The sequence below is a fragment of the Oryzias latipes genome, chromosome 7 (genome assembly GCF_002234675.1).
Source record: "Oryzias latipes chromosome 7, ASM223467v1".
NCBI lineage: Eukaryota > Metazoa > Chordata > Actinopteri > Beloniformes > Adrianichthyidae > Oryzias > Oryzias latipes.
In genome coordinates, this window is record NC_019865.2 from 4,971,111 (window position 1) to 4,996,230 (window position 25,120).

At 42.3% G+C, this 25,120-nt stretch overlaps 1 protein-coding gene across 5 annotated transcripts in view; it reads left to right on the plus strand.

The window, feature by feature from the left end:
- Window positions 1-7,886: 7,886 nt before the first annotated feature.
- Window positions 7,887-25,120, plus strand: part of myt1 (myelin transcription factor 1) — a 44,948-nt gene continuing 27,714 nt past the window's right edge. For all 5 annotated transcript variants that reach the window (XM_011476797.3, XM_011476800.3, XM_011476799.3 and 2 more), the window contains exons 1-5: window positions 7,887-7,994; window positions 13,829-13,935; window positions 18,832-18,886; window positions 21,626-21,656; window positions 22,723-22,785. In XM_011476797.3, the coding sequence (XP_011475099.1) occupies window positions 7,970-7,994; window positions 13,829-13,935; window positions 18,832-18,886; window positions 21,626-21,656; window positions 22,723-22,785 (281 nt within the window). In that variant the 5' untranslated portion in view covers window positions 7,887-7,969. The remainder of the gene's footprint in view (window positions 7,995-13,828; window positions 13,936-18,831; window positions 18,887-21,625; window positions 21,657-22,722; window positions 22,786-25,120) is intronic.

Sequence of the window (25,120 nt, forward strand, 5' to 3'; positions counted from 1 at the left end):
AGACTTTTGTGCATCAGTTTGATGCAGTTTAACGAGTTAATAATTAGATTGGGTCCAAATGAATATCAGAATGTTTTTTTAAAGACCCACTCTGATGAAAATTGTGCCTTTAATATGTTCTTGTGGAATTTTGCTAGCGATGGAGGACATTCATAAATGATATTCATCTCAAAGTAACCTTTTTGAGTATTTCTTTATTCAAATAGTTGTGAATCAGGAGCAGACAGATAAATTAAGTTTGAAAAAGATCGTATTAGTGATGTCGAAAATAAGCTGGGTGGGCCACAAGCTCCCTGCTCCGCAACAGGGAGGGGAAGGGGGGCGGGCTTGCGTTGTGCCTGCCCAGAACTAAGAGGCAAATTTCTTTTGAAACTATGTCCAAGCTAAAAACCCAGTTTTTTGTTTTGCCTAACCGAATAATCATAATTGAAAGACCACTTGGAACGTTTTCATAAAAGGTCAAAGATGATCTTTAACTTTAAACACATTTTTTTGGTTTTTAAGTCGGATTTCTTACTCAAGTATTTATTTAAACAGAAATATTGTGTAATTAAATTGTTAATGAACACATGAGGCCAATATTATGAATCACTGACCTTTTTTATCTGCCTCTAAGGATGTAGTGTTAGCATCAGTTGTCGCATTGTTCAGCCTCATCTTTTTACTCGGTGTCGCCTTCATTGGTCCTTTAGTTTCTTTAGCTTTGTTTAGGTTTTTTTTATTTAGAGTTTGCAAATATTGCAGCCTTTTTAGAATGTAATGTTTTAACATCCTGTCCTCAGTTGTCATTGACCTTTATTTAACCAATTTAGAATTTGTATTTTAGTTAACATTTTAAAATATTTCAGCTTCCTGCGGCTGCTATAGTCTAGAATAATTTTTATCAGCTGCTTAGTTTTTCTTGTTTTGTTATATTAAGATTCATTGAACTGCTTTACATTAGCGTCAGCAAAATTGGTGTTTAAACCATTTCATCTGCTGTTTAAGCAGACTTTTGGGACCTTAGCATGACTCAGCAAAAAGCTTTTTACACCACCTGCAGTTTCAACTTCATTTAGCCTTTGTTGACTTAATATTTAAAGCAATGGCATTTTTACTTTTACTACTTCTAGTTAAGTTTTTGAGCTAGGTTTGGCATGATTAGACATTTCACAAATTAAACACAAATTGAAAATCTAAACATTTAACAATTATGTTTCTTTGTTACTTTTTTTTGTGTATTTTTTAGTTTATGTTTGCTTTTTTTTTAATATTTCAGGATTCCTCAACACTTTTTAGCTCCTTTATAGCAGTTTGAAGTTTTTTTAAATTCTTTTTTTAAGCATTTTTGACGCAGACTTTAACTCTACTAGAAGCTAAAATCACTTCCATTATCATTTACTAGTCTTTTTAATTGTTTCATTTCAAAAAAGAATTTTTTTATACCCTATACTTTTTTGTTTTTGTAAAAAAGGATTAAACTGAAACAGTTTTAAAGTTTTTTTGTGCCTAATTCCCTGAGACTGAAATCTTCTCTGGTTTCTGGAGACTCAGTGGTTCAACAAAGTTGTAGGAAACAATAAAAAAAATTTTCCTTCAAACTTGATGGTAATTCTTGTTTAGGTGAAGATGAATGTAAAGGGACATTTCAGTGTGAAGATATCAGCATCGACATCTTTGGACCTTGTTCAGTTTGAAACTGTGGGTCATCAAATGAAACATGGAAACTTCAGCAAAAACAAAAAATTCCGTGACTTTTGCTGAAAAAAAGATGATTTTATTCTGGACAATTTAAAAAAAGTAAATGTTTAATAAAAGCTGCAAAAATACCAAACACTACTGCACATTCTGGTCTTCCAACAAGGTGAAATTCTTATTATTTCATTTAAACTGTGGTCACAAACAGCTGAGTCGAGAACAATTTTTCCAGCATTGTGCAAAAAATTTTTATTAAAGCCTAAACAACTAAGTAGAATGTGTTATTCTTTATGCTCACCACCACACTGGAGAAGGTTGGACACCTCAGTGTTTGGTTGGCTTTCCACTTCTGTTTTCGTGTCAGCAGCTTTGCCTAAAAGCTCTTTGAGGCTTCAAAGCGGCGCGTTCGGCTGTCAAGATAAGATTGGTTCCTGGAAGATCTGTGCGTTCTCAATGCAGAACATTAAACTCGCCATTTCTCCGTCGCCTCGATGCCAGAATTTCTTGGAAACGGGAGGAGGGGAAACATTTTGCAGTGAAACAGCAGAATGAATGACGAAGCAGGACGCAGGTTGTGTTTGTATATTTTACAAGTCAGTTGTGTAAATAAAAGCAGACACTGTCAATCATACAGCAGATTTTTGTGAAGTACTGAGGCGGGTTCACATCCACTGTTGTTTTTATGAAACAAAGATTTAAATCAAATCTTTACGTTTTTTACTTTCTGGCACAGTTTAGCATGTTTTATTCCTATATTGATTAATTTGTTCTGTTTTTCAAGCTATTTTAAGCAATAAAAATAAAGGAGAAAACAATAAAATTAATATATCAAATCTGTTTAATTATTAGTTCATAAATTGATAAGAAAATACATTTAAAAAACTATCATCTTGACATTATAATTATTTCTAATCATGAATAGATGTACTTGCATGTATTTGCATACAGTACAATTTGATTAAGTGCTTAAAAAGGAGCTAATTTTCTCATTTTTATTGTTTTTCTCTCCAAACTGGATTTTAGTAAATGCATTCAGAATGTAACTGCACTATTTTGTAATAAACACATTGTAGTAAACATTTTTCTAATTTTTATTTACTTGTTAGATCTTTTCAGTTTAAGGATTTTTATTTGCAAGTCAGGCATCTTTGTGATGTTAATGCGAATAATTGGATCAAACGTTTGGTGGCTCCTGTTTATAGATCAGGTAGACAGAAGTTTATTCCTGAAGGTTCAGAAAGTATGTGTTTCCTGTTTTGTGATCATTCACCGTATATGAGAACTGGACTGAGTGACCCCTCCCCCTTGGCATTCCAAACAGGAAGTACCTGCTGGTCCCAAAAAGCCAAAATCCCATAGACGTCTATAGAGAAATAAATTGTTATTACTCAATGATTATATTTTTCAGAGTAAAACTATTCTTGCTCTGATATTTTTTTAACACGTTTTTCATAATCCTATGCTTTTTTTTTAATTAGTGATATTTTTTCTGTAGGTCAAGTTATAGCCTGGCCAATCAGATGCCTCGATAAAAGCATGTGGTGCCCGCTGACCCCCAGGTCCAACAATCAAATCAGATTTTGTGTAGCCTGCTTTCAACTCCTTATTGGTGCGAATGGTTGGCATCAAAATGTTTACTCGACTAATCATTGCTTACTGACGACGTCTGGTCCCATCTAGCATCCGTATCCTGAAAAAATGGCGACTGAATTGACTTTATTTGGTCGAAGCCAGAATGAAACCTTTTTCTGGGTGGCGTCACGCTCACTCAGTCCAGTTCTCAGATACAGTTGATGGTTGTGATCTAGAAAACACTTTTGTGATTCTAAGTTTGTTTGTGTGACCCACGCTGTTCCTGTTTACCGTAGAAATCAAACATCTTTTTTGGACCTTTGAGGTGAACCTTCACGGGGGTATTCCAGAAAGCATGTTTAAACTAGCCTGACTTTAACCCTGAACTCTGGCTGAAATCCTCCTGAACTTGCTTACTCTGGATATGTCGGTTCCAAAAGACCGGATATGAGTTAGCGTAATTACGCTCCACTTGGTAACCCTGGGTTAACGCACGTGCACGGCAAGTACATAGAGGCATTCTCAATGGATCGCCGATTTCCGGGGTCACCATGGAAACGCGTGGAGAAAAAAAGAGAGCGCTATACTTTAGTGAGACGGAGTCTGAGATTTTAATGAAGGCGTGTGAACATAATACGCCCATCAAAAAAGTAATACGACTGCATCATCAAAAGAAATAGTTTCTGCTTGGAGAAAAATAACGGACAAAGTAAACACACGAGTTTCTATCTCATTTTCATTGTGACGCATATATATAACTCATCCAACTTAAATGAATTAATTCAAATGGTAACAAGTAATTGAGTTAAATTTTTTCAACCTAATATCTTACCCAACTCAATATTTTTTTACAACTCTAATTTACATATTTGTCTAACAAAATGTCATAGTACTCCAATTCAATTAAATGTTTTTTCCATCTTAATTTAATATAATTCTTGAACTCTCATATGTCTTAGTTTGAGGCCGCAGATATACTCATTTTTATAACGATAAAATGGAAGAAAACAATATGAATTCATAACATGTAACGTTTTGTCGTTTACCAATTCTCTGACTTTAACATTACACTAATAACCAGCCGGAGTGCTAAATGAACTCATCATCTTCTTCCTCACTCTACCTCTTGGTGCTGAAATAATCAAACAACAGGACAAAGTAACTCGGCAAAACACAGTAAAACAGCTAAACAACTAAACACTTTTGGTCAAAAACCCACACTTAAACCCCAATCCGTCCAGATAGGCAAAGGGAATGGTATCCCACAATTCCTTGCGGTGCTGATCTAACAGCATCACCAAAGTTACACCTACTTCATTGAATTAATTTGAATGAAAGTAAAATAACTGTCTGATAACTACGTGTTATTTTTAACTTAACTCAAAAAAATGATTTATCTTAACTGAAGCAAATAATTAAGTTAGATCAAAGTAAAAAAGTTTATCTTTCCAACATCCATATGTGGTCTTATCACCCTCTCACGGTGGAAAAAAAATTATCTGAGCTTCTTCATCCACTAAATCATCTTCAAATGGACACGCCATGCTGCTTCCCCTCTCTGAAAACAAACTAACCTTCAACTAAACCTGCTCCAGACCAGGGTATGTTCAGAGCATGAGTTGCTATGGAAACATACCTCCATTTTTGGAACAGAAAGTCTCAAACTTACCATGGGAGCTGTTACCATGGGAGATGTTGTTAAAAGACAACATCTTGAGGAGATAATCATTAGGGAGGCCACAATTGTTACCATATGGTTGCACCACGAAACCAAATCGTGAGGAAAGTGAATCTTTACATCCCTACTGTATTGTTTAATCACGCTAAATGATTTTTCTGAGCTCTTCATTTTTGTTATTGTTTTGTAATAGACAAATCATATATCCAACGTATTCTGGGAAAAGCGAATCATTGCATCCCTAATGATCATGGAGAGATGGAGTCAAATTTCATGTCAGCTGACCATCCTGAGGTTGGGATCGGACTTTGGATCTCTGAGTTTGCAGAGAAGAGTTTAAAGTTTGGGTGCAGCTGCTGCAGCTCTCCATCAAGGTCAGTGGGTGCAGCAGAGTTTCCCTTTTGTCTACTTCTATTCTCTGTCGCTCAGCAGTGACAGTTTGGGCTCAACTCTGCGGGCTTAAGACACAATCCATCATTAACATGCCCATATGGTGTTTTCTGAGCCGGGCCTCACCCCCAACCAGCCGCACGCTGCCGCTCTACGAGGGCCTCTTGGCATCAGACTGCAAACCCAAAGTGTTAGTTTTTCTAGCACAGGATTGACTTTGCGGAGCGTGGCATCGTTGGCCAATCGCTGAGTTTTTCCTAAATCTGACTGATCAGCTTTGATGCTGTGAAGTTGGGAGAAAACTTGGATGAGGAGCGGAGCTCAGAGCGGATGTTTCTGCAGCAGCAGGATGTGTTTGGGTTCCTCCTGGATGCAGATTTTTTATTCTTCAGTGATCTTTAGGTCGTTGTTGTGTGAGGGCAGCGGAGAAACCTTTCGTTTTTTGATCCCTTTAACCTCCGCTCGAGCGCCTCTGCCGGTAACTGCCATCTGAGGGAACATCTCCATGCCGACATAGACTATTTTTCCTCCCTGCTTCTTATTTTATCTCTGCAGCAGCTTTTAGGATGATAATAGTTGAGTTTGAAGACTCTTAAAGATTTAAAATCTGCCTCCTCTGTTGCTTTTTTTCTGTTTTTCACCCTGTTTCCACACAAAAAAAATGTCAGAACATCACAAACACAAGAAAGAAGACAAGGTTTCCACCGAAATGTTCATATTTGACTTTAGTAGCTGCAATTTATGTCATCGGATTTATTTCACACTCTTCAAATTAAAGGATTAGTTTGTTACTAGAACTCCTGGTTCTTTCAACAAACTGCAAGAATAAAATGTTTGAGTTAAGATTTTTTTAGAAATAAACTTTTCTTGTTGGACCTAAGTTAGTTTGGCTGCAAATCTAACATATTTACACCACAAATCTGAACTTTTCCTGATTTCGATTTTTTTTAATATAATTTTTAAAAGCAATATTTCATATTTCTTATATGATTAAATTCATTTCAATTCAATTTTATTTGTATAGGCCAAATTCACAACCACAGTCGTCTCAATGGCGATTGATGAATATAAGGCAGTAATCACACTGTGTTGATATTTGTTAGAAAAGTGTAAGAAAATGGTCACAGCGCGAGTGGAAACCAGAAGAATTTTCGTCTTATTTAAATGAAGGACAGCCAAAGCAGGTTGGGTTGAAACATTGCTAAAGAAATGATGTGGACACTGCAATTTCTCCTTTTATGGGATCAATACATTTTTATTCTATTTTATCAGAAATCGGAAGGAAAAATAAAAGTTTGGACGGTAAATTTGTCAGATTTCTGACTCGCATGCAAACATGATCTGCGTGTGACACTTATCTTTTTTATTACCAGTTTATTTTAAAAAATTGTTGTTTTAATTAACTTTTTAACTAAACTTTAACAAATTGATTTTTGAATGGAATTATGTTGAGATACATTTTTTGTTATATTTTAATATTTAATGACAAATGTCCCACTATTACTAAATTTAGAGTTTTTTTATTAGAGCAAGTTGTTTCTGTCTGTTTAGGTTATTTCTTTTAGAAATATTTAGATTTTTTGAGAATCTTTCTGAACATAAGAACTCTGCTGTAAGGAGAAGTATGAAAAGAGTCCTTTTGGCGTTTAGAGTTTTTCGCAATAAAAGCTGATTAAAAATGGCACCTGTATGTTTGGACTCACGAAGGAACCTTCAGGAACCAGAGGCCCTTGCAGACACAAGAAGATGGAGTCAGGAAGAAGGATTCGGGTCTGCTCTGAAGAGCGTTCGTGGAGCAGAGGACCCCTCCTGAGTTTAGATGAGCACCGTTGTGACACCAAACAGAAAGAGAAAAGAAAAGAAAGAGAAAAGAAAGAGAAAAACAACTTTTTAAAGTTGTTTGAGTCCAGAACAAAGTTTTAGAAAATCAAACTCTTAGGAAAAAGCATTGAAGGCCTCCTTACACCCCCTCCCCATTGCATTGTGGAGGTGTGTGTGTGTGCGGGGGGGGGGGGGGGGTAATGGGAGCAAGCAATGGGAGAGCTCATTATCTGGCAGACCATCTGCTGCTGGGAGGGGGAACTGTCTGTCCGTCCCAGACACAGACCCTCTGAAAGGGCTGGAGTTGCAGTGAAAATGTTCCCCTGACTTCCTGAAGAGATCTCACATCTGGTTCATGGGCCCGTGCATGGGGGTGGGGGGTTAATCATGAGTGGAAAGTTTGTTCATTCATAATGCTGAGGGGTTTTATTAAAATATTATGGGGGGGGGTCCTAAAGTTTTTGCTTTTTTGGAAAGAAATGGGTGAAGTTGGGGGTTCGTGGTTTTGAGCTGGGAGTGGGAGAAGTTTCCGGGGCAGCAGATGCTCTTTGTTGACGTTCGGCTCTTTTGTTGCTGAAAGCGAACGCTCGCGGCTCCTGATTGGCTGTTGCCTGCTGGTGGCAGGGGTGCAGCCCCGCCTCCTACTGGCTGCCGCCGCCCGTCAGTCAGCCGCTTTTCCCCGCCCCCCCCTCCGGGAAACCTGCTGCTCTCCGCGGAGCAGAAGTTGAGCCAAAGTTTGGAGAAGTTTGTTGAGGGGTGAAGTTGCCCGGCGGCACTCAGGCGGAGGCTGCGGGACTGAAGACACGCAGACGGCGGCGGAGGAGCGCAAACATGAAGCTGTGCCGCAATTTTTTAGGTTCGTATCTTCCCTTTTTTCCCTAAGGTTTCAGTCCGTGTTTCGGAATCTCCTCAGTCAGATATTGAGGAGCAGCTGTTTAGTGGCGCCTTTTGCTTTACTTTACTTTTATTATATTATTTATCTTTAAAAAAGTAAAATAAAGAAACTCGCCTTTTGTTTGAGAAACTTTCTGTGAACAAACTGAAAGGCGCGCAGGATTAAACAGAGCTTCTGTCTAAACACCATCTGTAACTTTAAAACTTCTATAGAGCTCAAATACTTCTGACTAAAGGGGCGTAAAGGATGAAACCAACTTGGACTCCCTTTGTAAGAGGGAAAAAAGTCCAGACAAAGGACAGTTGGTCCCCCAGGGGCCGTGTGGCCCCGGTACCGCAGGGACAATGCCAAGCTTCGGGCTTATTAAAAAACTTTTTTGTGTTAGTCTGTCGGCTTGTTCCATCTGTCGAGGGACTATAGGGGCCTCCCCCGATCCCAACCTCAGCGCTCAGTCAGCTGCTGCCCCCATGTAATATTTATACAGGCTTTCCACTCGGCCTCCTCGCTGCACAGTGCATGCGCAGTGGCGTGCATGCGCGCAGAGCTGCAGGCCTGAGCCATCTGCATCCACTGCATGCGAGACCTTACACCAGCTTTTCATTTTATGATTTAATGGCTAGGAAACAATCTGTTTATGGGTTAAAAAACACACATTTTAACTTTGAATGTTAATAAAATAAGTTTTTAAATATAAATTTAGACTCACTACTTTTGCTCATTAAAACAAGGAAATGTCAGTTTGTTAAGAATATCATTTACTTTTATTCTTTCTTCTTTTTATTATTTTATTAAAATTGCGTCAGACAAAGGTCTCTAAAGTTCCCACGTTCCCTGCGTGTTGGAGCTGTCCAGAGTTCTGAACTCTGCCCCACCGTGGAGCTGTCCTCAGTCCTGATCTCCAGCTCACACCTGACCCGTCTAGGGCCCCTCCCGCCCCCTCCTTCTTTTGTTGACTGTGTAGTGTTGTTGCCCCCCCTCCCCCTCTCCCCGCTGCCTCAGCCTGAAATCATAGGGATGGCGGCGCGCGCAGGCCGGTGATTGATTTCAGCTCCAATGCATAACAATGGGATTGCACAAAAAGAGCCTGCTGCAAAGAGATAAGGATTTAATAGAATTTCTGAAAGCTGAAGGTTGGGCCTTTTTGAATATTCTTTTGCGTCTGCGGCGTGGAGACAGCAGATAAAGGATGGCATTTGTGGAGACTATTCTCAAATGGCTTGTAATGAATGCTTGTCATTTCCACTAATGGTTCTCAAAACAGCAAAGCAGAATGTGAGCATCGTTTGGGAGCGACTCCAAGTTTGAGCTGTGAGGACTGGCTGTTAGAAACTATCTGAGAAATCTGCTTCTGACAGAGATCACTCTGAAGACGTTCACCCCCTCCCCTCCTCCTCCTTCTCCTCTTCCTCACAGAGCATCAAAACACATCCTGCCTCTTTGCGCGCGTGCTGCAGGCGCGTGCGCACATTCTGCATACAACTGTTACATCAATTTTCAGCCCAAGAAGGAAAAAAAAGTACCCCTGAATGAATTATTGGACGGTACCACTTTCCAGGATGAGTCGGGGGGGGGGGGGGGGTGTCAAGAACTTGCGCTGAAATGTATGACATGTGAGCTGCGTGTGATGCTGCGCGTGCGTGTCGGCGGCTTGTGGTGGATTCGTCTGCACAAAAAAGAGAAGAAGGATGCGCGCAGGAGGACTTGGAGGGGAGTTTTGAGGGCTCAGGCGATGCGCGTGCTGGACAGAGAGAGTGGGGAGAAAGTCGGAGGAAGGAGGGGGCTGTTTGTGTGTGTAAAGAAGTGGGGGGGGGGTGGACCTGAAGCCCTGCCCATCTATCTGATGCTGGAGATTTTACTACAGCCTCCGTGATGTCATGGCAAAGGGCGGAGGGAGGAGCTGGAAGGGGTTCGGGAGGCGGAGAGGGGATGGAGGGAGGTGGGGGGTGGTACAATGGCTCATGAGGGAAAGGTAAGTCAATATTACGTTTTTTTTTTCACCCCCCACCCACCCCCCCTCGCTGACAAAGGCAAATGAAGCCATGTTTTTGCTTACAAACAAGTCCATCTGAGCGCCTGGATGCGGAGCCTTGCGCCGGCGCGCAGCGAAGGAGAGGCCGCCGCGACCTTCCGCTTCTCATCCGTCACATCTGGACGTTTGGACCGGGATAGATGCTCATTTTTCTGAGATTTTACTCGGGATATCTTTTTAAAAACTCACTGGCAGCGACCTGCAACTCGGGAGCGGAGCAAGGACACGGCGTCAGACCCTCGCAGGAAGAACTGTAGGATAAAGGTAATCTGATGGAACAGTTTTCATCATCCCAGATTATTATTTTTTTCTTCTTTTTGGATAACTTTGATGGTTCTGTTTATTTTTCGAAACGGCGAAGCTCTTTTTTTTAACACGTGTTTTTTAATAAATCTCTTTCTTTCTTGTTTTTTTAAAACTTATATCCAATTTCCCAACACTTTGATTTAAAAGTACATTAATCCGATCGAATATTTTGAATGTTGATCGGGGCGCGCGCGCTCGGAGGAGTCCCTTTAACGTCCCCGCGTTTCCACGCATGCCCCTCAGAAGTGGGAATAAACCAACTATGGCGCTTTTTGGGAGCGTGGCGCTGCGTGTTTATCCACTTCTCCGCCGCGGTCGGACAGTTCAGTTCTGCCGTGTGTGGTGGGGGGAAGTTGAGGCAGGCAGGACCCCGCCACCCCCACAACAGTCGCTGATAAAATATGCACATTCATATTTTGTGTTTCCGAAGCGTCCTCCAGCTTCACCGTCTCGTGGATAAACCGCGCGTCACGCCAGCTGTTTAGTAAAGGGTCCAGCATAAAGATGCTGCGTGGGGATGCTTCCGTGGGCGTAGAGCCGAACTCACCGTGTGCGAGTGTGGATGGATGGATGGATGGATGGATGGATGGGGGGGGGGGGGGGGGGGGGGGCATTTGATCCTCTGCAGCAGAGAACAGAGATGCTCTCTTTAAATGTCAGCCGCCTTTCATAGAGCGCAGATGAAAAAATAGAAACTCCTCAGAAGTCTGGCGCGCGTGCTTCAGAGCTCGCGCTGGAAGATTCACCTGTCATCTTTTGTATTTTTTTTTTAACTTTTTTATTTTTTTTTATTCATCCTTCACTCCCCTTCACCCTCTCCTCCTCCTCCTCCTCTTCGTCCCTCACCCCACCTCCCCACGGCTTAGATGGCCACGTAATGTGCAGCTTGTCAAAGCACCTGCGTCCTAAGATGGAGGAAAGAGATGAAAGATGATGCGCAGAGGGTTATGTCAGCCGCAGATCTGAGAAACTTCCGCTGCATGGGCGCATTTGGGGGGGTTTCAGGGTCTTCACTCTTTTCTGTTTGGAAAACCACCAGATATATGGAAGAGGGGGGGGGGGTGCTGTGGTAAACTGGTTGTGTTTGTGGATGGGGCTTTTTTTTAGTGCATGTGAGGAAAATGTAAATGAATAGTTTTTTTTGTGTGTCTGTGTAATGTTTACTTTTCCAGTCAAATGTAGCCTAGTTTCAGAGGATTATACGGAATTAGGTTATTGAAGCCTTCTGCTGCCGCTGGAGGCCATAAAGCAGAACGCAGAGCCAAATTTAGGAAGTTGCTCTTCTTCTTCTGTTTCTGATTGTGATACGGAGAAAGCCCCTCTGTTTGTGAGGGGTGGGGGGTGGGGGTGGGGGGGGGGGCAAACGAGGAGGGTAGGTGTCAGGAGGAAGAAGTGCAATAAACACGTTGAAGGAGCAGCTGGGGCCTAATTGCACTCTTGTCATTCAAACCGGAAAAACTCGGCAGCATAGGTCAGGGGCTATGTTGGGAGGGGGGGGCACTCAGTTTTTAAGGAGGAATGATACAAATGCTGCTTGGTCTTTAAAAAAATAGTGCAGTGCACGGAAACGTGGAGATGTTCGGACGGAGCATCCTTTCTGAAGGAGTCTGTTTTAGTCCTCGGATGATGAGGTCAGGGCGGCCCTAAGGGCGGCTTCCTCTAAAAAGCTGGTTACCATGGCGCTGCCCCCCCCCCCCCCCTCCCATCCTCTAGCTGATAAGAGCATCTCCCTCTTTGTCCCAGACCCTCTTCTAGTTTGGTTTATTTCACGCCATAACTCCTCACCTTTCTAATAATCCCCCTGGCTGTATATAACTTTTGATTTTTTTTTTGTGGTAATCACACTAAGTTGTGGGTAAATCCCTCCTAACGGTTTCAGGAGTGTACAGCTGGCCCTGTTTGTGTGCTAATACAGTTACAGACAGAACCCGGGTCTTTAATCTGACCGTGGATTTAGGCCTCTTTATTGTCCCAGCAGAGTAAGCTGCAGATCTGTAATATTATTACTTGATCCTAAAGTAGTTTTTTTTTACCTGCTTCTGTCCATGTTCAAGATAAATGTATTGATTTCATCATTTCAAGCAAACAGGGAAGTGCAAGCTTTGTTAAAAACAAATGTATTCATCTCCCTGCCCCCTCCTCCCCTTCCCCCTCCTCCTGACGAAGCAGGCCTCCCCGGTGAATGGATAATTGTCTTCCATCCGTCCGGTTTTCTCTGCTAAAGTAAGCAGCTGCCTGTCTCTCCGGGTCGCTCGCAGGCGACGTACGGATAAACCGTCCGACGGTTCGAGCGCAACGCTGCTGAGGGGAGGGGCTTCCAGCTTCTTCGCCTCCAAAACTAACAACTCAGGATGGATGCCCACTTCCTCCTGAGGAAGAAAAAGCGGCCTGAGCAGATTGCTGACTGAGATTCAGAGGAACAGTATTGCTGCTGTCATCACTTTTTGACTTGGGGAGGGGTGGAAGTTGATAAACAAGCGTTTTGTGAAGTGCTGGCTGAGCTGAAGAGAGGTCTGCATGTGACAGGGAAAGCAGTGCGGGAGAGCTAAATATAAAGCTTTCTGCCCCCTCTTTTTACTTTTTCTGCTCTTCGGGTTCACTCAGAGGACAGTGGAGTGTGAAGGAAACAAAACATCAAGGTGATCTGGAGCTGATGAGGCAGAGGCTTCAGTCGTCACGCCGCTTTTTAAATATGAAATGTGGCAGAATTCAGATGTAATCCGACGCTGACGTCCGCGGTGAACCCTGAACCGATTCAATTAGCATCTTCAATAAGACTGACCCGCTCCTCGCTCCGCTCCAGTCTAATCTGCTCTCAGATGTTCTTGAGGAGGCCGAAGAAAGCGGCTGGTGCCGTTAGAAGAGTCTCTGAAAACTCAAGGACACTTTCCTCTTTCACAGCCGGCTGCCGCAAAGAGCTGAATAAAGGTTAAAGCTGAAGGGTAGGGCTGAAACGTGCGCACACACAAACGCTCCTATATACATATATATTTATCTGAAAGGAGATTGGATTTCAAAGCGGCGGCTCAGCAGAGTCGAGCAGAAACTGAGCGGCGGCGGCGGGGAAAGTTCTGAACTTGAAACTGGTTTTGTTCTGAGCAGCATCTGAAAAATGGGATGAGGAGCTCTTACCTTGATGAAAAAAGAAGAGAAGGGGGGAGGGGGAAGAAGAGAGGAGGTTTGATTTATGTATGATTCATTATTTACTGACCCCCCCACCACCACCCACCCATATCTGCAGCCTGAAAGCTCTAATAAAAATGCTCAAATTTGATTGATTCTGATAGCAGACTGACAGAGACCCCAGCTGGGGCACTTAGCCTCATATATGCTTTCCTTTAGTTAATAAAGAAGTGTCTGGAGTACGCTTCAGCGCACAACCTTCCCCCCCTGCGCTCGCCCTTCCTTATCCCAACTGCTGCCCCCCCCCTCCGTCACTCTCTCCCTGTGTCGTCCTCAGAAAATGAGTTTCGGGGTGAGCTGGTGAACCAGCGGTGGACACGAGGCGAGAGGACCAGCAGCCGCTGTCAGGCCTCCCAGAGACTGCAGAGCCGCCGACCAATCATGGTGAGTGACAGTCTCTCCCCCCTCCACCCCCCCAGCATCAGCCGCCGCACCCTAAACGCCCCTTCTAGCTGGATTCTGCTTCCTGGGCATTTCCTGGATCCCTAACTCAGCAGGGGGAAGCGGGTGTGGGGGGGTTGGTGTTGACATCCAAAGAGAAAAAAATCAGGCTGCGCATCAAAGGTGGCGGCGGCCGGCCCATCCCTCGCCTCCGCCTCAGCGTTTTCCTGCCGCTGAGCTCATTTCACTCCACTCTCCTCTCCTCAAACACAAAAAAGCAGCAACTCAAAAGGATGTCCTTGAGCTGATCGTACTTTTTGTCCGCCGGATTCTGCGTTATCAGCACAGAGGAACCCCCCACCCCCCCACCCCCCTTCTGCTCTTCCTTTCAGTTAACCCCCTCCGCCATCCTAGAAGAAGGTTTTTTTTTTCCACTCTCAAAACACCTGATCCCTCCTTCCTGTGTGCTGTCGCTGTGATTGACATCCAACAAAGAGATGGAGGGACTGAGGGAAGATGGAAAGAGGTGGTGGTAGTGTGTGTGTGTGTGGGGGGGTGTCCCCCCCTCCCCCCTTCGGACTCAGTTAAAGTAGTTTTGCTTCCCTCTGATGCCTGGGGTTCATCCTCAGAGATGACTTTTATTGATTGGGTTTGATTTCTGAGAGGCATCGCTTTCAAACAGAGCGGCGGATTAGAAAAGACCTGAAACTGCATGAGGGTGAATGAATCAGACTGGAAACGGCTAAACCTCTGACACACCAACCGTCATACGATTGCAGAGTTTCGTCAGTGAGTTTAGGGCTGTGGGGGGGGGGGGGGTTCATGACGCCACCCCCCTCCCCCAGCTTCCTGCTCCGCCTTTAAAAGTGGATTGGGTCCGACATGGCGGCGCTCTAATTGACAGCTGCTCTCCACAGGTAATTCTTTGAGTCTCCACTTCCCGTCACTTCAGCCTCCTCCCCCTCTGCTCATCTGCTCTTGTAAACCTGGAAATGAATAAAAGAGTCATTTATGTGCACCGAGGGACGGAGGGTGACCTTCTCTCTGAAGTCATCGCCCCCAGCCAGCCATTTACATTGAGCTGTCAGAATGCAGAGCGGCGCTGAGGCCTCCTGCACCGACGGCTGCACACAAAGGACATAATTGATAAGGAACAACACAGACTGTGGAGATGAGTTGTGTCTTCTCCTCCTCCTTTTTTCTGCTGCTGCCCCACTCATTTCACACTCATTAAACCCCCCCCCCCCTTCACACACACACACATAGGCAGGCGCACGCCGCTGCACACCTACAGCAGTTCACCCACCTTGCATCCACAACCCACTCTGCTCACCACCCTAATTAAAAAAAGCTGCAGAGGACAAGTTGGACATACGTAGAAGAAAAAAAGGCTTCTTTTGAAAGAGATGCCTGCCCGTCCGTGTGTGGATTCATTTGTGGTGACTTTGTGTTCATACAAATTTAATGAGCTGGAATTGAGAGAAAAGGACAGGAAAGAGAGGAGACCTCAGACATGCTTTTTAAATGTACGTAACTATGGTTACGCAAACATGAAAGCAACAGGAGCCCTTTTCAGTCCGGGGTTTGATTCAGCCACTGACTCTTAATGTAGGGAGGATGCGAAAGAAGGGAGAGGCGGCGGGGTTGACAGTCTGCACTCTGTTAATTAAGCAGGAATCTTCATTCTGTCACACGTGTTAGCAAACATCTTCTGCTTTTGTTGGCGGTCACGTTCACGGCCCTACAGAAAATTCCGTTCATCCCTTGGACCCCGGGTTAGGATTTCATTCATTGTCTTGAAGTCTTTCAAAAATGTCTCAGAATGAGCGATGCTGAGCAGGCCGTCTATATGTGAGTCTTTCATTCAGTGTTACTTATTTATTACTGGTAGTTTGTTAATTCTAACTATGATCGAAGGATGTTGAACATGCTAACATAGTATTTTATGAAACTGAAATTCTTATATTACTGTAAAATATAGATTGAATATTAGGTGGTGCAGTACCACTTCTGCCACCGTGGGGCGCTTGGCTGGTTGATGGCTTTAAAGACCCAATCCGATCGTCTTTTGAGCTGTTTTAAAGTGTTTCCAGTGGTCTTTTTAATTATTACCGTATTTTTTGGACTGCAAGTCGCCCTGGAGTTCAAGTCGCAGTGGCCAAAAAATGCATATTAACGAAGAAAAATCCTACATGAGTTGCACTGTAATATAAGTCGCAATTTTTGACAAAATAGAGGAACAAGAATGGACATTTCATCTAAAAAAGGTAACAAAATAGTAGATCAAATATGGATGCTTCACTTCCAGAACTCATTAAGCTTCATTAAACAGAAGTAATCTAGTACGAAGAACACGCTAACAAGTCAACCAAACTATGGTATTACTTCAAATCACTAAATCTGTTGAATACTTCATCCTCTATTTTGCTTTACAACCGGGAAGCCTGGTGTAAGACAGCACCGCTTCTTCCTCTGCGTTGCTGTCAGTAGCGGATCACTAAACACAAGCCTACACTGCCCTCTAGGGGTTGTTGCTTTAAAAAAAATCACACATGTAATTGCATCCCCGACCAAAATATGACAAAGATGCGACTGATACTCAAAACAACGTAAGCCGCTTTTATCCAGAATTTAAAAACAGTTGTTTTCTAGTTTCTGCAGGGCGGCAGTAGTTCATTAGAAATTTGCCTGTGAGTTGTGGGCGGGACTGTGGTGCAGATTAACCCCGCCCCTCCCTTCCCATCACACCCTCAACCTGCAACACAAATGGAGAACAATACTGGAGCTATCCAGCCGTATAGTTTCGAAAAACAAAGACGTACAGTGATCTAGTCGTCTACAAGTGGATGCATCAGAATGGAGCAGATCACAGAGTTTGTGGCTCGTCCAGCGTTTTTTCTACATCACAAAAATGATCTTTTTCCAACAGCATTTTTTCGTATGCTCCTGATTCGCAACAATTTGAATAACGCAATTTGGAGCTCAATTTTTTTTTATATATGTCATTCGTCATCAGAAAAATGCCACAAGACCTTGTCAAAAACATTATTTTCGTCGTAGTGGGTCTTTAAAATTAGTAGTTTGTTTTTAATCAAGATAGAAGTATTTTTACATTTGTTTTATTATAATGTGTTTTGAAACTGATTCATTTTATTTCACCGTTTGTTCCTAAATTGTAGAAGAAATGTTTGGTGATGTAGTATCCCCTATAGCCACTGTGGGGCGCTTGGCTGAAGTAAAGGCTTTAAAAATGATCAGATTAAACTTTTAAAAACATACAATTTTGTTTGTTATTGGTGCACTCTGGCCCCGCCCCCTCAACCAAATGTATTTATTTAATTTTTTTAAACTTTAAAAAATCAACTTTTGGTTTTAGTTTAAAATAAACAGTCAGTTATAACAAAAAAAATCTTCACTTTTTATTTAATTCTATAAACTTGATCCTCTTTTGGGAAAGTTTAATATGTATTAGTTATGGTAAATATTTATGAACTGGTTCACTTGATGGATCAGTATATATGGAGACACATACTTCTGGGTTTTTCCAGGACTAGATGCAGAAATATGTTGATTTATTTAAGTGCAGGCTCGTCGTTCTAAAATAGTGAACACTTTGGTCAAATATCCACCATCTCCCATCATCCAACTCCACAGCGAGCACAAAGCTGCTGCTTGTTACAGAAGTTTCACTCAAGCTGCGCCTGCTCGGAGGCGGCGCACACGCCGGCGCAGGAAGGGAGGGGCTCGCGGCTGCACCTGTACCTCCGGCCAGACACTAAACGCTAATGAACGCTGCCGCGCGTGCTCGTCAGGAGAGAGACGGGGGGGAAAGAAAAGCCCTTAACAAGAACAACAACAGCGTGTTTCAGCCTCCTCTCATCCCTCCTTCTCTTCACAAGTAGTCTATTAGCAGGAAAGGGGCGCTGCCAAATTCAGAGAGGAGGAGGAGGAGGAGAAAAAGAGATGAAGAACAAGAAGAAAAAAAACAGCGACCGTCTGTTGAATTTCACTGTGGCGCTGCCAACTTGACTATAGAGAGGCAACAAAGCAGCTAAGTGGCTGGGCATGGCGAGGGGAGTATGGGCGAGTGTGGGGATAAAAGGGGGTTGGAAGGGGAGCGTGCAGAAGGGAGGAAGAACGGGACAGAGAGAGTGGAGATCAGGGATAAATAAATAAATAAATAAAAGAAGAAAAAAACTGTCATCAAAGCTAACGTCTGCATTGTGTTTAAAACATCTGATAGCTTTAAAGTGTAGAGGCGAAGGGGGGCGTGGCCGAGGTGTGCGTGCACGTGCGTGTGTTTGTGTGTGCGCGGAGCAGCAGGTTTAACACCTGCTCCATTGTGGCTTAAAAGCCGAGCCAGGGGAGCGACGCTCGCACACAACCGGCCTCCTTAAAAAGGGTTATTACCGCGCCTTTCTGCTTTATTATTATTATATTCAGTAATGATTGTTAGTCCCTCTGCTCACAGAGGCCGCGGCCTCTTTGCAAGGCGCCGCCTGCTGCCTCTGCAAAGACCACAATCATGAGCACCACTCACATGCTGCAAATTACACTGACAGGGATGTGTGTGTGTGTGTGTGTGGGGGGGGGGGGGGGGGGGGGGGGGGGGGGGGGGCTTTCAAAGGACTTTCCAGTAGAGTTGCTTTGGGGTCCATGTTTCTGATGAACACGTTTATCCGTTTTGGGTTTTCTGTGGTGAGGAACACAATGGGGTTGGGGGGTCTGGAAATAAAGTTGGCTGATGGGAAAACCGTGAATGAGGATTATTAATAAATGGAGGCAGTTTGATGAACTCCGATCGTAGCGAGAACATGGAGAAACCATCGGCAGACGTTTTCCGTCTTCCCGCCTCTGCCTCACCTCTCTTCTGTTTTTTTCCTCTTCCCTCCATCACAGATGAGCGTGGAGAGTGACGACAAGCGGACTCGCACCCGGTCCAAAGGAATCCGAGGTGGGTCCTGGCAGCAGATTCTTTTGATTTAGTTCTTTTCGGGAAAGTTCAACCCAAACACAAACTTTTCTAAACAGGCCATTGCTAATTCACTCATTCATGATGGTTTTTTTAAACCAAACACAGTGAGACAGTTTTAATCCGGCAGCATTTTCATCAAAATAAACTGAAAATTTCTTAGTACAGCGATGACAGTTTTTTCTAAGTATTTTTTGTAAGTATTTTCTTATTACTTAGTACAATTCTTTGGAATTGTAACTAAGTGTTGTACTAAGTGATTTTGAATAAAATGTCAATCAAATATTTTATGTTAGACCATATCAAACAATTCAACAACATTTTCTCTGATTAGTGCAGGCTAAGCTAAGCTGACATAACAACTGATATAGCAATAGCTAAAGCTAGCATGTAGTGTGCGGACTTTACATCACAGCATAAATAAAGCAACCACCAGATGTTTCCATATTTGAGAAAAACCAGCAACACATTTAGTCTGATAAACGTTGTTTAGCCAGGTTGGCAGAGAAACTCGTTTAACCCTTGTGCTATCCTATGACCCCACCCTTACGTTGACGTGTTATTCCTACCATGACAAAGGTGGAGAAAGGTGGAAAGATTTCATGTGATCCATGGACATCAGTGAAGATCACAAATCATTAAAGACCCACTGTCTAGTGGGTCTAGATGACCCAACTCCCAACGTTAAAGTGCCTAGGATAGCACAAGGGTTACAAATGTTTTTTTAAAGTCCCACTCCGATCATCTTTTGATCTATTTTCAAGGCGTTCACAGTGGTCTTTTAGTTTTGATGATGCCGTTTTTAGCCAATATAAAAAAACCTTGTGTCATTTTCTAGCACATAGTTTCTGCTGAGCAACAGGAGATCATTAGAAATTCATCTCTAAGTTGTGGGCGGGACCGTTTGGACGGAGCCCATCCTTTCCCAAACAGAGCAGGGAGCCTGTGGCCCCGCCCAGCGTATTTGTTACATCACAAATACGATTTTTTCCAAATAGCGTTTTTGTGTCTGATTCACAATTATTTTAATAAAGAAATACTCAGAAATGTTATTTTGAGCTTAAACATCATTATATAAATGTCCTCCATCATCAGAAAAAGGCCACAACACCAAAAACACAATTTTCATCGGAGTGGGCCTTTAAAGACTTTTGGACAGAAATAAAAACTCAGAAAAAGGAGACCAGCCTTTAGAAAAGTAACCCTTTAGTATTTTATGACACTTTATTTAATGACGAGGTTTTTACTTTCTAGTTTTGCTTAAAACATTTGAAGCTTTGAGGCTTCAATTTAACCAAAAACAGAGCAGAGCCTCTGCCCCCTAGTGGTCAATTGAGGCCATAACAACCTCTAAGAAGAACCCAACTAGACCATCGCTAATTAAATCCGTAACAGCAATAAATTTAGAAAAACAGCATGATTTAGGTCATTCAAATCATTATTTTGAATTCATAAGTATATTTTCAAAAGGAAACAGCTACATAAACATTAGAAACTTGCAGCAGAAGAACAGAAAGAGTTCAAATGTTAAATAAAGCTACTATACAGACACACCTACACGCTTTAAAACATTCTAGATTCAAGCCAAAACAGATGCTGCCAAAATAATCATTACTAATTCAATAAAAAATAATATTGTATCTCAAGAGGCAATGACATAAAACTATAATTAAAAATGATTTAGATTTCCTTCCAGCTCCTTTCTTCTCAATCCTGAAGCCACACTATGCCAGTGATGTAGAAAGTGTGTGTTTTTGACGTAAAGCACAAGGATCTGCAGCTGTATGGTTTGTGGTGTGTCCTTGAGTGATTGTTATTTACATTATTTATGCTGGTCTTTGTGTGTTTTGTGTGTGTGTGTGTGTGTGTGTGTGTTGTTTGATGTTCAGAAGCAAGAAAGCAGAGCAACAGTTCACGTAGCGTTCAGAGCGCACGATGGCGTCCAGTCATTCCAACTGCATGATGAAAGACTGTGAAACTGCGTTGCCGCTCAAGCACGCACGCACGCACACAAACACACACACACACGCGCGTGTTTATTCTTCGTGGAGTATCCGGATATCCAGCCTTTCTGACGTGTGATTAATGCATGTGATATGTGAGCCCAAACTGAAATCTCCAGGATGGTATTGTTTTCTCATTTTGCTCCAAATGAGAAAAGGATATTTCTCCAAACTCATTCTGCTGCTCGGCTCCCAATCGATGCCCGGAGCGAGCGAAAGAGCCGTGCGTGCGTGTTGTTTGTGAGCAGAGCGTGATTTATGTTTCCAAGGCAATTACTATAAGTTGTCCCTGAAAGAAGTGCTGTTTTTCTACCGATGAAGGCAGTTTTCTCTTTAATTTCATTTTCCCAATTATGATGGCTAAAGTGTAACAATTAATCTTGTTTTACTGCTGAAGTCTGCGCATAATTGTCACTATTTTTCTGGGCAGCGGATTGGCTGATTTAGGCCTTTTCTTCCCACTCTTACTCCCTTTTTTGTTTGTTGCGCGTCTGTTTCTTTGCATGTGTGTATAAATAAACTCAGGAGAGGGGCGGGGGGTCGTTTTTTTTCTTCCTCCTGATCCTGCAGTCAGCAGTGTGTTTGGAAATCCTCTTGGGATTCATATGCATTTGTGATTTATTGATCTGGGTTTCTTTTAGCGGCGTTCTGAGCATTCATTTACCTTTGTTCTCCTTCCCTCCACCCTCCCACCCCCTCCTCTTCCTCCTCTTTCCAGTTCCCATTGAGCTCGTAGGACAAGAGCTAAGGTAAGGAAGCACCTTCATCTCTCAGCTTTTCTCTGTGTAAAGTTCTTTCATGAAAACCGCCCTGCAGCCCCCCCTGCCCCGCTCTCTGCTGGTGCTTCTTTAGATGATGCTGGGGTTTATTATTTCTCATCATCAGCACTTCTCAATTCATGAGCAGCGCCTCCAACCGGCTGCTATTGATTCCTCGTGGCCTTTTGCTGCTTTTTTATGCGCCGAACGCAAGCAAGCGGCGCGATGCAGCGGGCGTATCCGATCAGAGAATGCAACACAATGAGGGAGGATGATAAAAGGAGATTATTTAGTTTCTTCTCCTGGCCTTCCACCTTCCTCCTCCTCCATCTCCTCCTCTCTCCTTCCAGTAGTTTCCCACCCTGGCGCCAGCTTTCAGGGCCAGGAAGCCACTTGTCCTCCTGATAAGTGATATGTTTTTTTTTTATTCCCTTTTTATTTCGACTCCCTTCAGCTCAGAGCATTGATCCATCCTCCGGTCTATGGAGGAAAAGCCTCAGATTTCTGCATTGAAAAAAAAAGCAGCATTCAGACCTCCTCATTGAAAATGCAAATGCAGCATTTTAGGAGAAATAAAATAATTAGATTTTGGAAAAAAAGGACAGTTCCTGGCTGAGATAGTGACGAGACATGAAAACACCGCCGCTGAGGGGTCCACCTGAATGAAAGAGGAGAGAACGGAGGAAGAAGTGAGCATCTATGATGACGATGATGACGACTGGTGAAGAAAGCAGAGCGGGGGAAATTACAGAAGGTCTCGGCTGATCCTTATCACTCATAGTAACAGGATATAGGCCAGGGCTGATGTACGACACGCAATATCATGCTTCTCCGGCTTGTTGCCACCTGCTTTCATGCATGATGTGAGTCTGTTGGACGGCTGCATGTCATGTGTGACACGTGTGCTCAGTTTGCACGGCTTCTCTTTGCTCTGTTTTTCATTATTCGGTCTGTGGTTTTCATCTCTGTTGCACAGGAACTAAGAAAAAAAAAAAAAAAAAAAAAAAAAAGCACCCTTGTCTTTAACATATCTCTAACCGCCATCCATCCCATCCAGCTGCCCCACCCCTGGATGCAATGGCTCTGGCCATATCAGTGGGAGATACTCACGACACAGAAGGTAGGGCAGATCAAAAATCCCACCCTGTCTGTCTGTCTGTCTCTGTTCCACACTGACTGGTTTTGAAGGAACTTTTCATTCCATTTTATGTTGAATTGTCAATGAGATCAGGATCTTTTGCAGTAGTTCTGAAATCAAAGGGCGGTTTTAACCCATTTCCCTCCAGCCACGCACCACCACCATCTGCAGCGCTCATAAAAGCGAGATTCTCATAAAAAAATACACTTATTCTGCTTTTCTTGTCTCCTTTGCAAGACTTATTTCCATTCAGAATGTGTCAAACACGTCTGTAAAAGGCTCAAATTCTCCTCTATTCCAGCTGATGTGGCCACACACGCACACACACACACAGTCATTTATTTTTTCAGGCATTATGCAACAATTTTCAAACCCAGAAAGATTTTTTAAGCCACTGCACTGCTTCACAACAGTAATCCAGCTTGTTGAATAATGCTAAGAATTTTAAAAATTTATAATCTCTCCTAAAGTTTCCCTAGAAAAGGTAAAAACAAACCAGACTGTCATACTTTTTATCACTTTAGTGTATTTATTTGAAACAAAAAATATATATTAATATAAATACATTCTTATTCTATTTATTCTTATTTTTATTCTTACTCCGCGCTGTTATAAAAGCAGCGGCTTCCATTGACAAACAATAACGACATCCGTCCCAAGTCAATAAAAAACAAAAAAATAATTCTTAAATAACTTTCAAAATAAGAAATTAAAAACCTGTTCTTGAAACTGTAACTCTACTTTTAACAGTTTTCAGATTTTACACCATTCATAAGATGGCACTTTATTCGTATCCATGATTTCCCTTCATGAAACTGTTTGGAACAGCTCTCAGGATGAAACCTGAGCAAAGCCAGTTTAACTTTAACAGTAACTGTGGTTTTGCAAATGATGCAAAACAGGTCAAGTACATTTCTACAAGACAACAAATTGATTATAAAATAAAAAGAACTACTGCAAAAACAGGTAGTCACTCTTTATTTATGATAATTAGGTTGTTGCATGATTGCATGCTGCATGAAATACATGTTTCTTTGAAGTGAATTTGTTTTGATTCAGGCTGAAACAGGTCATTCTTTTACATTTGCATTTGTAGTGATGTGTTGTTGCTTGTGCAAATCTGTTTAAAGTAGAATCAAACAATTACTGTAATTGACAGAATCGGCTTGCAAAGGCTAATGTTAGCACGCTACTAATGGTTAGCATGAAAAGGCCAAAGTTATTCATTTTAAAGATCCACTCTTATAAAAAATGATGTTTATTAATATGTTCTTGTGGCATTTTTGAAATAAGGAGAAGAAATATTAGGGGGGGAAAATTGAATCTCTGAGTATTTCTTTTTTCAAATCGTGAATCGGGAGTAGAGGAAAAATTGTCGGTTGAAAAAGATCATATATGTGACGTCGAAAATACGCTGGGCGGACCACAAGCTCCCTGCTATGAGCCCTCAGCAACGGTGAAAAGAGGGGGCGGGGTTGCTCCGTGCCAACGGTCCCGCCCACAACTCAGAGGCGATTGTGTAATAAACTTCTACTGCTTGTATTAAAAGACCACTGGGAAGGCTGTGAAAATAAATCAAAAGATGATTGGAGTGGGACTTGAAAGACATTGCTAGTGCAGATAGATTATGACTAGATGTTTTAAAAGTAAAAATTGTTACTTCACCATATTAAAGAAATTGTAAAGATGGTAAAGAATGAACTGGTATATTTCTGTACCAGTTCATTCTAGCTTATACACCAGATACATATAAGCTAGAATGAACTGGTATAGAAATATACCAGTTCATTCTATACCAGTTCATTCTTTGCCAGTTCATTCTATACCAGTTCAATCTATACCAGTTCATTCTTTACCAGTAGTAAGCATTGAATAGTCGGTGTTTCTATGGTAACCATTCTCGCCAATAAGAAGTTTACTTGTTGGAAATCCACACCCCTACCACTTGAAAGTGAGGTTGGGAGAATCTGTCAGTTTATAACTTGAATAACTTCAACTACAGAAAAAATATCATTAAAAGAAAAAATTAAGATGAGCAAAAACATGAAAAAAAGTTGCAGAGCAAAAAACAGAAAAAAGCTGTTCATTTTTATTTCTTGAAGCCAGCTAATACTTGTTTTTTAAACACCGGGGTGGAGGAGTCATTCTGTCCAGTTCTTAAATACAGTCAATGGTTGAATATTTATAATATTTATTGTAATATTAGTACATCACTAGAACTACTGATGTGACTTTGACCCATCTGAAGACCTAAGCTTCTTAAATCTAACATTGTTGAACCCTACAATATTTCGTAAGGTGTAATAAAAATGCTTCA